Source organism: Mobula hypostoma, chromosome 2 (genome assembly GCF_963921235.1).
Source record: "Mobula hypostoma chromosome 2, sMobHyp1.1, whole genome shotgun sequence".
In the NCBI taxonomy this organism is placed as follows: Eukaryota; Metazoa; Chordata; class Chondrichthyes; order Myliobatiformes; family Myliobatidae; genus Mobula; species Mobula hypostoma.
Window position 1 is genome coordinate 4,435,686 of NC_086098.1, and position 17,811 is coordinate 4,453,496.

Below are 17,811 nucleotides of genomic sequence, written 5' to 3' on the forward strand. Positions count from 1 at the left end.
GTTTGAGGGAGAGAGTCTGTGTGTGTGTGTGAGTGTGAGTGTGTTTGAGGGAGAGAGTCTGTGTGTGTGTGTGTGAGTGTGAGTGTGTTTGAGGGAGAGAGTCTGTGTGTGTGTGTGTGAGTGTGAGTGTGTTTGAGGGAGAGAGTCTGTGTGTGTGTGTGTGTGTGTGTGTGTGTGTGAGTGTGTTTGAGGGAGAGAGTCTGTGTGTGTGTGTGTGTGTGAGTGTGTTTGAGAGAGTCTGTGTGTGTGTGTGTGAGTGTGAGTGTGTTTGAGGGAGAGAGTCTGTGTGTGTGTGTGTGAGTGTGAGTGTGTTTGAGAGAGTCTGTGTGTGTGTGTGTGAGTGTGTGAATGTCTATGTAAATATGAGTGGGCGTCTCTCGGTTTACGGCCGGGGGAGTGAGCGCACTCTCCCACTGGGAGCGGACCGGTTCTCCGGGAGGAGGCGCTGCCGCCGGAGTCTGCTGCGGCCTGCGGTCCCCGCTTGTTGCCGCGCCTCCCCCGTCCCCGTCTCCGGGTTCCAGGGGACGCCGGGCGAACGGAGGATGGGCGGCCGGCTGGCGCGGACTCTGCGGAACTTTAACTTGGAGAACCGGGCGCACCGGCAGGTGGGCCGGAGGAAACCGAGCGTTGCCCCGAGACACCCGAGTACCGGAGCGCGCCTGGAGCGGCAGTGGAGGGGTGGGTGAGAGCCGGGGGGCGAGGGGGATTGCGGAGGGGACGGGACGGGACGGGATGGGATGGAGGGGTGGTTCCGTACTCGGTATCCCTGCTATGCGCTCTCTACCCGTCCCCTTTACACTGTGCCTGCCCCGTGTGCACTGAGGGACAATCTCAAACAGGTCACACGAGGTTAAGGTGACTTTGAGGCTCTCTCGGTACAGGCTGGCTGCCCAGTCTCTTTTATCAGGTCTGTAATATCCTGGTACTGTATATATGTCAGCTTTAATTTCTCTGGCAGCAAAGAACATGGTCAAACAAATCCAAAATTAAATTGGACTGGAGTTTGGGTTCTCTGGTGACATAACTTATTGACTACGGTGTATGGACCAAACTGACTCTGGGAGTCATTCCTGGATACAGTTGCAGCTATATAGGACCCTGGTCAGACCCCACTTGGAGTACTGTGCTCAGTTCTGGTCACCTCACTACAGGAAGGATGTGGAAACTATAGAAAGGGTGCAGAGGAGATCTACAAGGATGTTGCCTGGAATGGGGAGCATGCCTTACGAGAATAGGTTGAGTGAACTCTGCCTTTTCTCCTTGAAGCAACGGAGGATGAGAGGTGACCTGATAGAGGTGTATAAGATGATAGGCATTGATTGTGTGAATAGTCAGAGGCTTTTTTCCAGGGCTGAAATGGCTAACACAAGAGGAGAGGTTTAAGGTGCTTGGAAGCAGGTACAGAGGAGATGTCGGGGTAAGATTTTTTTACACAGAGAGTGGTAAGTGTGTGGAATGGGCTGGTGGAGGCGGATACGATAGGGTCTTTTAAGAGGCTCCTGGACAGATATATGGAGCTCGCTCAGAAAAATTGAGGGCTACGGGAAACCCTGGGTAATTTCTAAAATAAGTACATGTTTGGCAAAACATTGTGGGCCGAAGGGCCTGTATTGTGCTGTAGGTTTTCTATGTTTCTATAATTTTTCTTCCTTGCTGATAACGCCCCTGTAAAGTGCTTTGGGGACATTTGTTATCTTGTGGTTGAGATAGAAATTATACTAAATTATTGAAGCCAAAGTAAGAATAGGAAGAATTGCAGGGCAGCACAGCACGGTAGCAGTTAGCACAACGCTTTACAGCGCTAGTTGTAAGATTGGGGTTCAATTCCCACCTCTGCCTGTGCAGTTTGTGTGTTCTCCCTGTGACCGTGTGCGTTTCCTCCGGGTGCTGAGGTTTCCTCCCACAGTCCAAAGCTGTATGGGTCAGGGTTAGTTGTGGGCATGCTATGTTGGCACTTGTGGGCTGCCCAGCACCATCTTTGCTGATTTTATTTGATGCAAATGACTCATTTCACTTTAGTTTTATTTGTTATACTTTCATTGAAACAATCTATTAAATAAAGTTAATCTTAGAATAATCCATCAGTGTCACTATGTTGATCTATCATTTGTGCTTTTCCTGTCACCCATCCTTATTGCCTGACTCTTCCTGTACAGTCAGATATAAAGATTAAAGATAAAGGTCAGCCTTATTGGTCACATGTACATGAAAACATACAGTGAAATTTGTCATTTGTGTCGACGACCAGCGTCGCATGCCCACAGCTTACTAACTGTGACCCGTAAGTCTTTTGAATGTGGGAGGAAAGCGAGGTGCCCAGACAAAACACACGTGGTCACAGGGAGAATGTACAAACGCCTTGTAAACAGCAGTGGGAATCGAACTCCGATTGGTGATTGTGCCAGCTGCAACACTACTGTGCCACTGCATTAAGCTTGGTTGTTTAATGATGTTACTAACTTCAAGCCAATTGAAATTTTCCAGAGCAAAGGTCTGTAAAGTGATGTGCTACACTTCCTAGACTGACAAGAATTGATCTCAAACTCTGCATCAGACAATGTAGCACATTGACAAAAAAAAAGTTCTCATTCTGGACCTGTAAAGCCAAAGTTGAAGAAAAACGAGAGCTTTCTTTGTCTTTTCTCACATGAGTTCTTGGCCCTTGAACCATTTAGAGAGTGATGGTGCCCCATTTGCCTTCATATGGAAATATGGAACAAAAACCTCCAACCTGTGCTGTCTGTTTAATATTTTGACTGTGTATTTCTATAAAAGTTAGTACTGGCATTTCAGATGTCATGCAGCTAAATTATCTTACCAAGGCAAGGGTAGTTTAATTTTAAGTTCAGGAAATGTTTCCCTACGGAATGTCTGAGTTATTTTTTTGTACACAGAGAGTGGTGTGTGAGTGGAACCCTGCCAGGGGCGGTTGTCATATACAGATACATGAAGGATGTTTAAAAAAGCTCTTAGATAGACACAGGATTGGTGGAAAAATGGAGGGAGGCATGCCCTTTTCTCGCTGTTGCCATCGGGTAGGAGGTACAGAAGCCTGAAGGCACACAGCGATTCAGGAACAGCTTCTTCCTCTCTGCCATCCAATTCCTGAACGGACATTGAACTCTTGAACACTACCTCACTTTTTTAATATATAGTATATCTGGTTTTTTGCATAATTTTTAATCTATTCAATACATGTATACTGTAATTGATTTAGTTATTTATTATTAGTTTGTTTTTTTTTCCTTTTATATTATGTATTGCAGTGAACTGCTGCTGCTGTTAACAAATTTCACGTCACATGCTGGTGATAATAAACCTCATTCTGAAAGGAAGGGTTAGATGGATCTTGGAAGGGGTTATAGGGTTGGCACTATATTATGGGCTGAGAGGCCTGTACTGTGCTATATTGTTCTATGAATAATTTCTGAGATCATGCCAAATTCCATTAATGAACCATAAGATATAGAGCAGAATTAGAGTATTTGGCCCAGCTACTCAGTTCTGCCATTTCATCAGGGCTGATCCATTAACCTCTCTACCCCAATCTCATACCTTCTCCTTGGAACCTTTCATCCCCTGAATAATCAAGAACCTATCATCCTCTGCCTTAAATACACCCAATGATTTGGCCTCCACAGCTGCCTATAGCAACAAATTCCACTAATTCATCACCGTCTGGCTAAAGAACTTACTCCTCACCTCTGCTGTAAATGGACATCCTGCTATTCTGAGGCTGTGCACTTTGGTCCTGGACTCCCCTACCAAAGGAAACATCCTCTTCACATCCACTCTATCTAGGCCTTTCAATGTGAACATGTAGCCATGAAAATTAAAATTTGATTTGAATTCTGCAGATCATCCTGAAGTTCACAACAAAAATGAAGAACTTTTGACTTTTCTGAAAAACGTTTACGTTGATTCAAAGGATTATTCATCGAAGGTAAGTGTTGCAAAAGGTGCCCAGCAGTGAATGTTTAACATTGCACCATGGTGGGGGGGGGGGGATAATTTCTCTTGTGGCCCTTTGGTTTTTGTATACTGATATTTTTGATGTGTTCTTTGTTTTAAATGGGGATAATATACGGTACGATGATGGGGTGGAGATATGTCTCTACCAAAGGAGGTGTAAGGCAATCACAGACAAGAGAAAATCTGCAGATGCTGGAAATCTAAGCAACACACAAAATGCTGGAGGAACTCAGCAGGCCAGGCAGCATCTATGGAGAGGAATACAGTTGACATTTTGTGCTGCAACTCTGCGGCAAGACAAGAGGCACTCCTTCCCTCCACAGACCTGCAGGTGACCCGTGGGCAAGGTGCAGCACCTGTGTAGCCCTCCGATCAGGTTAGGAAACAGGTCGGCTGCAGAAAGACCTAAACAGATGAGGAGAATGGGCAAGAAAGTGGCAAATGAAATTCAATCTTGGAAAATGCACGCACATGCACTTTGGTAGAAAAAATAAATGTGCAGCCTATTTTCTAAATGGGGAGAAAATCCAAAAATCTGATATGCAAAGGGACAAGGGAGTCCTTGTGCAGAACACCCTAAAGGTTAACTTGCAGGTTGAGTTGGTGGTGAAGAAAGCAAATGTCATGTTGGCATTCATTTCAAGAGATCTGGAATACAAACGCTGGGATGTGATGCTGAGGCTTTATAAGGCACAGGTGAGGCCACATGTTGAGTATTGTGAACAGTTTTGGGCTCCTTATCTAAGAAAAGATGTGCTGGTTCAGAGGAAGTTGTTAAGGATAATTCAGGAAATGAAAGGGTTATCATACGACAAACGTTTGATGGCTCTGGGTCTGTACACTCTGGAACTTAGAAGGATGGGGGTGGGGGTGGATCTCATTGAAACCTTTCAAATGTTGAAAGGCCTAGACAGAGTAGATGTGAAAAGGATGTTTCCCATGGTGGGGGAGTCTAGGACAAGAGGGCACAGCCTCAGGATAGAAGGATGTTCATTTAAAATAGATTTGGAGAAATTTCTTTAGCTAGAGGGTGGTGAATCTGTGGAATTTATTACCACGGGCAGCTATGGAGGCCAGGCCATTGGGTGTATTTAAGGCAGAGATTGATAGGTTCTTGATTGAACATGGCATCAAAGGTTGCAGGGAAAAGGCTGAGGAGGGGAAAAAGGGATCGACCGTGATTGAATGACAGAGCAGACTGGATGGGCCAGTGGCCTAATTCTACCCATATGTCTTATGGTCAAACCACTTATCTAGAAAAATTTGCCAAGAACAATAATGGTCATGGAAGGACCATGATCGACCTCGTCATACAAAATGGTACATAATGAACAAACGAATATACAAGACGATACAAACAGTGGCAACTCGTGTTTGCTGACGGCACAGCTGTTGTAGACCGAATTAAGGGTGGTGACAAGTCATCTTATAGGAGGGAGAATGAAAATCTGACTGAGTGATGCCACAGCAATAACCTCTTATTCAGTATCAGCAAGGCCAATCCCTCACACAATATGGTACACAGTACTCAGTGTGTGGCCTCACAAGAACATTATACAGCTTAAGGAGAATGTTTTTAGACTTGAACTCCACTGAGTGCATTATGTAGCCCAATATTCTATTAGCCTTCCTAATCACTTCTGTGCATCGTCTAGATACTGGTAGTGATGAGTCTACTGGGACGCCCAAATCCCTCTCATACAGTGTACTTTCTAGCTCAAGACCCCCCTCCCTTATATATTTATATCTAATGTTTCTACTTTCTATATGTAATACTTTACATTAAATTTCATCTGCCATTTATCTGCCCACATCTGGATTTTGTTTAGATCTAACGGTATTGATTCTACTGTTTGAATGTTATCAACCCGTCTCCCTAATTTTGTGTCATCAGCAAACTTCACTAGTTTATTTATTATGAGCTTATCCAAATTATTAATTTAAGTTTAAAAACAGCAGCAGCCCCAAAACCAACCCCTGCAGATCTCCATTTTTAACATCTTCTAGGTATGAAAATGATCTTCTCACCATAATTCATTGTTTTCTGTTTTTGAGCCAGTTCTGCACCCATTCGCACACCTTACCCTGAATCCCTACCTCCTGTAATTTGATTATTAACTTCTTGGGGGGGGGGGTACCTTGTCAAAAGCCTTCTGAAAGTAAATGATATCAACCACTCTATTGTTATCATAAGTTTTAGTTGTCTTTTCATGGAACTCCAGCACATGAGGAAAGCATGATTTCCCCTTTCTGAACCCATGCTAGCTTTCTGTTAATATGCCTGTTCTTATCAGCTGCTTTTTCAATTCGTTCTTTATTATTGTTTCCATTATCCTACCTATGATACACATTAAACTTACTGGTCTATAGTTACCAGGGTCAACTGGGAGAAAGTTAGCCCATTCCCAGTCTTCAGGGATTTCACTAGTCTTCAATGACTTTTGAAAAAATACATGTTAGGGGTTTGTATATATAATCACAGACCTTTTTAGTACCCTTGGATATATGTTGTCTGGACCTAGAGATTCATTAACTTTCAGCCTTTTCAGCTGAAGCAGAACCTCACTTTCTAAACACAAAATAATCTGCAGATGCTGGGGTCAAAGCAACGCTCACAACACGCTGAAGGAACTCAGCAGGTCGGGCAGCATCTGTGGAAACGATCAGTCGACGTTTTGGGATATTGTTAACATCTTCACAGATGAATACTTTAGCAAAATATGAGTTAAGAGTATCCGCTATGTCCTTCTCTGCATAATACCTCACTATTAATCCTAATATACTGAACTTCCTCCTTGACTTTTCTTTTGCTACTAAATGTATTGAAAAATTTTAGGTCAATCTTGGCATTATCAGCAATATCCTTCTCAACCTGCCTTTTGGCAATCCGAATTTCTTTCTTGACTATAGCGCTCATATTTTCAAATACCTTATGGTTAATATCATTACTTTTTTTTGTATTACTTATATAGCTGTCTTTTCTTCAATAAGTTTTAAGTGTATCTTTATTCATCCATGTAGTTGATCTATTGCTTCTCTTGACCTTGGGTATGAACATTTCCTGCACTGTGCTGTTACCTCTTTAACTTGACCCTATAGTTTCCCAACGGACTCAATATCAAGCAGCTCCTTCCACCATCTGAAGTTTTTACTGCATCAGCATAACCTTTGCCTTTCTGAAATTCAATTTAATGGCTTTGGTTATTACTAAAATACTCTCCCAAAAAACTTCAAGACTAAATAATTTCCATACTCAAAATTCTATCCTGATTTTTACTGAATATCAAACCTAGACAGGCCTCCCTTGTTGGTGCATTAGCATCATGGGTCAGAAAACAATCATTCAACAACACAATTAATTCACTTCCCTATAATCCTTAGTTAATGGGTTCTCCCACTCAATAAAGTCTCCCGTAACTACAACATCACCCTAAGAACTTTCTTTCTTAATATTGTGATAGAGTTGTTTATTAAAATCAGTATCAGCATTAGAGGGTCTATAACAGGGGTCCCCAACCTTTTTTTTTACCGCGGACCAGTTTAATATTGACAATATTCTTGCGGACCGGCCGACCGGGGGGAGGGTGGGTGTTCAAGTAGGGTTGAACTCACCTCAACATGTCTTTTACAGTTAGAGTTGCCAACTTTCTCACTCCCAAGTAAGGAACAAATCCTGACGAAGGGTCCCGGCCTGAAACGTCGACTGTACCTCTTCCTATAGATGCTGCCTGGCCTGCTGCATTCCACCAGCATTTTTTGTGTGTGTTGACAGGACACTTGTGTTTAACCCGAGAAAGACTACCGTGACCATGAAGCCTTGCGCGGGCACCTGTCTGCGCATGCGTGACGTGCGCCTACGTGCCGACTTTTTTTCAACAAATCGGTTTTGGCTTTATCTTCCCAACTACACTGTACATACATTATTTCTACTTTATATAGGCTGTGTATTTATCATATTGCTGCTTTTACTATATGTTAGAATTATTTTAGGTTTTATGAATTACTTGGTATGATTTGGTAGGTTATTTTTTGGGTCTGAGAAGGCTCAAAAAATTTTCCCATATAAATTAATGGTAATTGCTGCTTTGCTTTACGCCATTTCGGCACAAAAGGTTTCATAGAAATGCTCTACCTTAGTGGGGGAAATATTGGACAAGGGCAGTCCCGTACAGGACAAACCAATTTAGCCATATATATGGGATGTCCCGGCAAAAACAGGACAGTTGGCAACCCTATGTTCAAGTTCAACAGTGCGTGACAGGGAATGAGGAAAGGTACAGCTGACTCATATCGTTTTCTCGCGGCCCGGTAGCACATACTTTGCAGCCCGGTGGTTGGGGACCGCTGGTCTATAACATACACCCATTGTTATTCCTTTATCCTCGTAGCTTTCAATTCTCACCCAGATAAGTCTCGATTCATCTTCTATCATAAGTAGCCTCATGTTTAAACTGTCTGTTATGTATGTGGCTACTCCTCCACCTTTAAGATCTTGCCTATCTTTCCGAAGTAAAGTGTATCCTTTAATATTCTATTCATCAGCATCTTCTGAGGAGAGCCAGGTTTTTATTATTGCTATTATATCATACTTATACACACTTGCATATAATTTCAGCTCGTTTATTTTATTCTTAATACTCCTTGCATTAATACAGGCTATCCTGAGTCTATTACTGATGTTTTTGTCCTATTCAGACCCATTTTGATATTTTTGAAGCCTTTGATTGGTTTATGTCCAAATATGTTATTCTCCACTGTCACGTACCCTGTGACGGGAATAAAGAACCAGCAGAAATAGAAAACTCTTTGGAGTCCAGTATTGCTATAAACTAATAATATTTATTAGTAACTACGTAATACAGTAATATAATTGTAGACAAATCAAACAGGTTAGCAATGATTTTTTATATATATATATAAGTAAGTATATCAGTAAGTATGGAAATATATGTATGAAAAAACCAAGCTTCTTTAAGTCTAGGGGTAAAAAGATACAGTCTTACGATGATGAGTAAAGTTCAGTTCAGTTTGTGGTATTGAGTTGAGTAGCGATGGAGAGAGAGAGAGAGAGGGAGAGATTTGAGTCTTCAGGTGAGCTGACGCCGTCGATCTTCTTGTTGTTCTTCGAAATCCTTTAAAACTCACCAACTGTGACTTTAACAAAGGGGACCGGGTTTCTGTGGTGGAGCTATGCCCCAGGCAAGGGTGGACACATGGACAACTCCCCACCAGTCAACCCTTTTCGTCTTTCCACTGCAAGAGCGATGGATCGATCCACCTGATCGATCATCCAAAACCCACTTATTCTGCGGGCACAACAATGCTCATTCAGTGTCCAAACATGTGTCTAAGGTCTGTATCATCTGACCTCCTATTTTATCTCACCGTACTGGGTACCACCTGTCATTCAAATAACTCCTCCTTCCTTCCTCTGTGAAGAAATGCAAGCAGGCAAAAAGTCCTTGAAGAAAGTGTCAACAACCTGCCGAAAATCATAACATTGCGTGTCCATTAATTAACACCGCTTTCGGTCACCATAGCAACTTACGAGCTGCTCAGTGCTGTCTCCAACTCCAACTCCAACTCAGTAGAAATCCAAAGTTACTTCCGGTGCCTTAAAGTGACAGTCCAACTGTTAGCCTTCGTCTCTCTCTGTCTCTTTTATAAGCAAGCTATTGGTGGTAAATAACTCTCCCTCTCTCTCTTTTCAAAAGCACAGTTCATAGGGGTACTTGCGGATCCCGTCACACCACTAAGTTGTTTTTCAGAAAAGTTGTGAACAGCCTATTCTACTTCCCCTACCCTCCCATTCTCTAGTTTGAACAGTCCTCAACTAACTGAAGCATACACCTGCCCAGTACATTAGTGCCTCTCTGGTTCAAATGCATCCCGTCCCAGGTTCCATCTGCTCCAATGTCCCACAAACCTATGCCCCTCTAACCTACACCATGATTTGAGCCATGTATTAAATCTTCTAATCCCTCCATTTTACCTGGAAGGGCGCGTGGCACAGTCAGAACTTCCGAGAGTTCTGTCCCTAAGCTTCCCACCTTACTCTTTGAATTTGTCTTGCTGAAGTGACAGCCTACCCTTACCTATGTCATTTGTTCCGATGTGGAGATTGACTACTGGATTCAACCCAACTCTGCTAGGAACTTACCTATTCGTCCAGCAAGATTTCCTACTTGTGCTCCTGGTAGGCAACACACTGTACGAGACTCCTTGTCAGTACATAACTAACTCTCAAACCCTCTGATATTTGAGTCCCCTGCTATCACTACTTCCCTTTTTGTGGGGTTTAGATTTAGGGTTATAGAGTGTCCTGCGGGGCTCCTCTTTTCTGCCTACCACCTCATTCTAACCGTGCATTGAGGTAGTACAAGGTAAAACAATGACAGAATGCAGAATCAGACCATCAGAAGAGCAGAATTAGGCCATTCGGCCCATCATGTCTATGCTGTGTAACAGTACAGAGAGAGTTCAGTGCAGCTGAACAGTATGGTGCAAGGTCACAATGAGGTAGATTATGAGGTGAAGATGAAGGTACTTGAGGACAGAATGAGTGCATTAGCCTGTCTTTTCCACTTCAGTAATGGGTAGGTATTTTCATATGCCATTCAAGGAGAAATGCCATCCCCGTCTTTCAGTTCCTCCGCTGCATTTGCTCTCAGGATGAGGCTTTTCATTCCAGAACAACTGAGATGTCCCCATTCTTCAAAGAACGGGGCTTCAATTCCTCCACCATCAATGCTGCACTCAATCGCGTCTCTTCCATTTCACGCACGTCTGCTCTTACCCCATCCTTCCGGCACCCCACCAGGGATAGGACTCCTCTTGTCCTCAGCTACCACCCCACCAGGGATAGGACTCCTCTTGTCCTCAGCTACCACCCCACCAGGGATAGGACTCCCCTTGTCCTCAGCTACCACCCCACCAGCCTCCGCGTCCAGCACATCATTCTCTGTAACTTCTACTGCCTCCAATGGGATCCAGCAGATCTCTCCCTCCCCTCCCCTCCTCCCCCCCCCACTTTCTGCAGTGATCTCTCCCTACGTGACTCCTTCGTCCATTCGTTCCTCCCCGCTGATCTCCCTCCTGGCGCTTATCCTTGCAAGTGCCACACGTACCCCTACGCCTCCTCCCTCACTACTATTCAGAGCCCAAACAGTCATATAACCATATAACAATTACAGCACGGAAACAGGCCATCTCAGCCCTTCTAGTCCGTGCCGAACTCTTACTCTCACCTAGTCCCACCGACCTGTACTCAGCCCATAACCCTCCATTCCTTTCCTGTCCATATAGCTATCCAAATTAACTTTAAGCAACAACATCGAACCTGTCTCAACCACTTCTGCTGGAAGCTCGTTCCACACAGCTACCACTCTCTGAGTAAAGAAGTCCCCCCTCATGTTACCCCTAAACTTTTGCCCTTTAACTCTCAACTGATGTCCTCGTTTCAATCTCCCCCACTCTCAATGGAAAAAGCCTATCCACGTTAACTCTATCAACCCCCTTCATAATTTTAAATACCTCTATCAAGTCCCCCCTCAACCTTCTACGTTCCAAAGAATAAAGACCCAACTTGTTCAACCTTTCTCTGTAACTTAGGTGATGAAACCCAGGTAACATTCTAGTAAACCTTCTCCGTACTCTCTCTATTTTGTTGACATCTTTCCTATAATTTGGTGACCAAAACTGTACACAATACTCCAAATTTGGCCTCACCAATGCCTTGTACAATTTCAACATTACATCCCAACTCCTATACTCAATCACGAGGAAATCTGCAGATGCTGCAATTTCAAGCAACACACATAAAAGTTGCTGATGAACGCAGCAGGCCAGGCAGCATCTCTAGGAAGAGGTACAGTCGACATTTCAGGTCGAGACCCTTCGTCAGGACTAACTGAAGGAAGAGCTAGTAAGAGATTTGAAAGTGGGAGGGGGAGGGGGAGATCCAAAATGATAGGGGAAGACAGGAGGGGGAGGGATGGAGCCAAGAGCTGGACAGGTGATAGGCAAAAGGGATACGAGAGGATCATGGGACAGGAGGCCCAGGGAGAAGGAAAAGGGCGGGGGGGGGGAACCCAGAGAATGGGCAAGGGGTATAGTGAGAGGGACAGGGAGAAAAAGGAGAGAGAGAGAAAGAATGTGTGTATATGAATAAATAAGGGATAGGGTACGAGGGGGAGGTGGGGCATAAGTGGAAGTTGAGAAGTCAGTGTTCATGCCATCAGGTTGGAGGCTACCCAGACGGAATATAAGGTGTTGTTCCTCCAACCTGAGTGTGGCTTCATCTTTACAGTAGAGGAGGCCGTGGATAGACATGTCAGAATGGGAATGGGATGTGGAATTAAAATGTGTGGCTGCTGGAAGATCCTGCTTTCTCTGGTGGACAGAGGTGACACGTCACACTGCGACTCGGTTGGGGTCAGCTGCTGTATCCGATGGTCCCAGTGTGGCCTCTTGTTTATAGACCTGACGTAGATTGGGCATGTCAAGATGGTTGTTGTGATGTGTCTAGTGTTATAGTGAAAAGGAGACCTGAGTATGTAAGTCTCTGCCTGCCGGTACGCAGCCTCTCCAACAGCAAGCCTCATGCAGTGCCTCCTTGCTGGCAACACACAGAAACTGAACTCCTTTTGGACTGCGGCTGAACTGTAGAGGATAGGGAGGAGGTCTGGCCCCTGCACACGTCGCAAGCCCCACTGGTGTGTGGACACGCCCTGGTGCTCATGAGCCAGATCCCCAGCTATGGGTAAATAGCTCCACTGCCTTGTGGGCAGCCTTGGGAGAGACGAAGGCTACGGGAGTAAACCCAGACAACAGATCCAGAGTGGAGCCCCTAAAGCGGCTGAGCGTCACTGAAAATCCTTCCGGGAGCTCCTGCAGCAAAGCTGTTGCCAAACTTACTGCTTTGTAAGCTTTCCTTTGGACTTCCCTGGTGAGGCAGAGAGGTGGATTGATGACTGGGCATCTCAGGGTCTCCATGCCTTCAGCCCAGACTTATGATGATGCTAATTATCACCCATTGTCCTTTGAGATGGACGGATGCTGCTTCACCAAGCACCTTCTCTCCATCTGCTACAAAAAGTGGGATCTCGCGGTGGCCACCCATTTCAATTCTACTTCCCGTTCCCATTTTGACATGTCAGTCCATGGCGTACTCTACAGCCAGGATGAGGCCACACCCAGGTTGGAGGAATAGCACCTTATGTTCCATCTGGATAACCTCCAACCTGATGGCATGAACATCGATTTTGCTAACTTCTGGTAATAGCTCCCACCCCCACATCACCATTCCCCATTCCTGTGTCTCCTTCTCACCTTGTCTCCTTACCTGCCCATCATCTCCCTCTGGAACTCCTACCCCTTTCCTCTCTTCCATGGTCTTCTGTCCTCTCCTGTCAGATCTCCCCTTCTCCAGCCCTTTATTTCTTTCACCAATTAGCTTCCCAGCTCTTACCCCTCCACCTTTCCCTGGTTTCACCTATCACCTGCCACCTTGTACTTCTTCCTCCATCTTCTTACTCTGACTTCTCCTCTTCCTTTCCAGTGTTAGTGATGGATCTCAGCCTGAAATGCTGACTGTTTATTCATTTCCATAGATGCTGTCTCACCTGCTGAGTTACTCCAGCATTTTGTGTGTGTTGCTTTGGATTTCCAGCAGCTGCAGATTTTCTTGGGTTTGAAATGTAGTGAAATCTTGTGAGGGGATTCTTTTGTTTTTTCATTTGAATTTTTTCCTCCTGTGTTTGTCTTGTAGTTTGCTTTATTAATATTTGGCGTAGACAGGATGGGCCGTAGAGCCTGTTTCTGTGCTGTAGTTTTCTATGACACTATTAAAGCCCAGCACAGGCTTTTTGGCCCACAATGCTTGACCCTTCCCTCTATCATCCATGTGTCCGAAGAGTCTCTTAAATGTCCTTAATGTACCTGCCTCTACCACCACCCCAACAGGGCACTCCATGTACCCACCTCTCTCTGTAAAGTACATCCCAAGAGATAGTTTATATCTAAAATTGTATCAGTTGGTTGTAATGAACTTAAGATGCAGCTGCAGGACGTGAAGATATCTACAGAAGACAGACCAAAAATGGACTGGAATCTGGAACCCTTTGACAATTGATATAATTTAAAGATTCTTTTAAAAACACATACTTCAGCCCATCACCTGTACTGGGGCACAGGCTTGTCAGAGTCCTCTGTCCTGGGCCAGTCTTTCAGGTTGTCCCCAGGTGTAGCTCACCTTCGAAGATCCTTCCTCTCCCTGGGATGAAACCTTTGGACCTACTGGTAGCATTTCTGTAGCTCTGGGATTTTGCGAGAATTGCTAGTCCCTTGCCCAACCTCCCTCCTCCCTCGGCCATGCTTGGGACCGTCCATTGCAGAGTTTTAAAATCCAATGCTGAGGGGGTTATTTTACTGCCTCGCAAATCAGTTTGTCTGGTTTACTGAATTAAACGACATACATTTGTGCTCTTTTGAAGAAAATACTTGTAATTTCTAATTAAGTCCTTATGTAATATACAAATTTATCTTATCAGTTATGGCTAGCTCCGTACATATACATCTTATGCAACACACATAAAAATGTTGGTGAATGCAGCAGGCCAGGCAGCATCTATAGGAAGAGGTACAGTCGATGTTTCAGGCCAAACCCCTTCATCAGGACTAACTGAAAGAAGAGCTAGTAAGAGATTTGAAAGTGGGAGGGGGAGGGGAGATCCGAAATGATAGGAGAAGACAGGAGGGGGAAGGGATGGAGCTAAGAGCTGGGAAGTTGATTGGCAACTCCGTCTCCGCCACATCTGCTCTCAGGATGAGGCTTTTCATTCCAGGATGAAGGAGATGTCCTTTTTTAAAGAAAGGGGCTTCCCTTCCTTCACCATCAAATCTGCTCTCAAACGCATCTCTCCCATTTCACGCACATCTGCTCTCACCCCATCCTCCCGCCACCCCTCACCTACCACCCCAATAGCCACCGGGTCCAACATATTCTCCATAACTTCCGCCACTTCCAACGGGATCCCACCACCAAGCATATCTTTTCATCCCCCCCCCCCCCCCGCTTTCCACAGGGATCGCTCCCTATGCGATTCCCTTGTCCATTTGTCCCCCCCATCCCTTCTCACCGATCTCCCTCCCGGCACTTATCCTTGTAAGGGGAACAAGTGCTACACCTGCCCTTACACTTCCTCCCTCACTACCATTCAGGGCCCCAGACAGTCCTTCCAGGTGAGGCGACACTTCACCTGTGAGTCGGCTGGGGTGATGTACTGCGTCCGGTACTCCCGATGTGGCCTTCTATATATTGGCGAGACCTGACGCAGGCTGGGAGATCATTTCACTGAACACCTATGCTTTGTCCGCCAGGGAAGGCAGGATCTCCCAGTGGCCGCACATCTTAATTCCACGTCCCATTCCCGTTCTGATATGTCTATCCATGGCCTCCTCTACTGTAAAGATGAAGCCACACTCAGGTTGGAGGAACAGCACCTTATATTCCGACTGGGTAGCCTCCAACCCAATGGCATGAACATTGACTTCTCTAACTTCTGTTAATGCCCCACCTCCCCTTCGTACCCCAATCCATTATTTAATTATTTATTATGATTAATTTTTTTTCTCTCTCCTTTTTCTCCCTCTGTCCCTCTCACTATACCCCTTGCCCATCCTGTGGGCTTCACCCCTCCCCCTTTTCCTTCTCCCTGGGCCTCCTGTCCCATGATCCTCTCATATCCCTTTTGCCAATCAACTGTCCAGCTCTTGGCTCCATCCCTCCCCCTCCTGTCTTCTCCTATCATTTCGGATCTCCCCTCCCTCTCCCACTTTCAAATCTCTTACTAACTCTTCTTTCAGTTAGTCCTGACGAAGGGTCTCGGCCTGAAACATCCACTGTACCTCTTCCTGTAGATGCTGCCTGGCCTGCTGCGTTCAGCATTTTTATGTGTGTTACTTGAAATTCCAGCATCTGCAGATTTCCTCATATGTACATCTTATTCCCATTTTTGTTCATGAGTTGTGGATGAGGGTTTCAATTCGACTGGTGTTGTTGAGGTTTTCTTTGTGTAACCAGGAGTTCCCAACCTGAAGTCCATGGACTTCTCAGTTAATGGTAAGGGTCCATGGCATTAAAAAAAGGTTGGGAACCCCTGCTTTAAGCAAAGGGGGTTGAGAGGAGATTTTTAAGATTGTTGAAGACATTGGATGAGGTCCATGGAGAAAACGTGCTCTCATTCAAGGATGAGGGGTACAATTGGTTAAAGTATTAGGAGGCAGTTATTGGGGGAGTGCAAAGAATGGTTCTGATCTGGACTGTGGGGATCGTGGAAGTGAAGTAATTCAGAACTTTTCATTAGGAATTGGATAGGCATGAGGTAAAATGGTTTTCAGGGTATTGGGGAAAGAATGAGACAATAGGGCAGACTACTTTCCCCTACAAAAAGCTGCATGAAATAAATAACCTGGGACCTCAGTTCTTGTGTGGACCAGGTCTCCATGCCACAGCATCGCCTGTACCTGCCTTCCAAGGGAGATGGTGTGTGAGAGAACACAGGCACAGTGAGAGCCCTGGAATTCATGCTGGGTTGGGGACTGGCCCCTGCAGGCCAGCTCTCCCGTTGGTCCTGCTCTCCAGTGTTTGCTCCCTGGAAGACGAGCTGGATTGCCTTCAGCAGCAGCTGACCCAGTACGAGATGAGGAACTGCTACGTGGTTTTTCATACAGCAGTGTGGCTCCAAGACAGCACGTATCATCAATCTTCAGGCCATGCCATTCCGGGACTTTGTGCTAGTATATTTTGTGACTGTATGTGCTATTGTAACTATATGTGCTGGGTGCTCTGTGTGACTATGTACTGTGTTGTGCACATTGGCCCCGGAGGAAAGTTGTTTAGTTGTGTGCATGTGTTTCCTTGAATGACAAACTTGAATGATTCTATGCTATGTTTTGTAATTGACAGTTGTGCTTCTATTGGAAGCTGTTGTCTAAAGATAACACAGATGTTTTACCAGTGTTGTTATTTTGCCTTTCCAGAACGTTCCAATCAATGAGACGTCCAAGCAGCTGCAGGAGCACAGACTTCCCAAAGTCACTTTGAATCAATACCCAGTAGCCATTACACAAGTTCCAAAAGGCAAGCTGAGTATTGTGGAAGTTCTTGCTGTTCTCAACAACCACAAGCTCCATCCCGAAGTATGGACTGCTGAAAAAATTGCTGAAGATTACAGTCTAGAACTTAGAGAAGTAGAAGGGTTGCTGGAATACTTCAAACCCTTCGAAATGAAGATTCTACCTCCAAAGCAAAAGAACAAGGAACTGATATCAGCTAGGTGATAGTCTGCACAATTTCAGTCAATATACTTTATGAAAAGGTACCAAATGTTATTTTTTTAATTTATGATGTACAACATGTGCAAGTAATGGGAATGTTATGGATATTATGTCTTAACGCTTCAGACCTATGCTGTAACATGTGTAAATTGGTGCAGAACTGCTAACCTGTCAATTAGTCCTGACCCACACCACAAAACATGCGCCATGGTGGCGTGCCACTTTGATGCCGTTACAGCCCAGGGCTTTCCAGAGTTCAATTCCGGCACCATCTGTAAGGATTCTGTACTTCCTCCCTGTGAACTTTGTGGGATTCCTGCAGGTCTGCTGATTTCTCCCACAGTCCATAGACATACCGGTTAATAGGTTAATCAGTCATTGATGAATTGTCCTGTAATTATGCTAGTTTTAAATGGGTGGGCTCCGGCCGGTGCAGCTGACTGAGCTAGAAGGGCCTGTTCCGTGCTGTATCTCTAAATAAAATAAAACATTGTCACTGCA

General features: G+C 44.9%; 1 protein-coding gene across 1 annotated transcript; it reads left to right on the top strand.

Annotated features, from left to right (window-relative positions):
• The first annotated feature begins 447 nt into the window (after positions 1–447).
• On the top strand, positions 448–17,811 carry ndufaf4 (NADH:ubiquinone oxidoreductase complex assembly factor 4). Its single transcript, XM_063070001.1, has 3 exons — positions 448–678; positions 3,858–3,943; positions 17,014–17,811. Exons 1-3 carry the CDS (start codon positions 543–545, stop codon positions 17,311–17,313), a joined length of 522 nt encoding a protein of 173 aa, XP_062926071.1. The 5' UTR covers positions 448–542; the 3' UTR covers positions 17,314–17,811.

Excerpts from the sequence above, each read along its gene's own strand:
- ndufaf4 (XM_063070001.1), top strand. The coding sequence starts at position 543 with ATGGGCGGCCGGCTGGCGCGGACTCTGCGGAACTTTAACTTGGAGAAC. Across the intron at positions 679-3,857 it reads CCTGGAGCGGCAGTGGAGGG|ATCATCCTGAAGTTCACAAC; the intron begins GTGGGTGAGAGC and ends TGAATTCTGCAG. Across the intron at positions 3,944-17,013 it reads CAAAGGATTATTCATCGAAG|AACGTTCCAATCAATGAGAC; the intron begins GTAAGTGTTGCA and ends TTGCCTTTCCAG.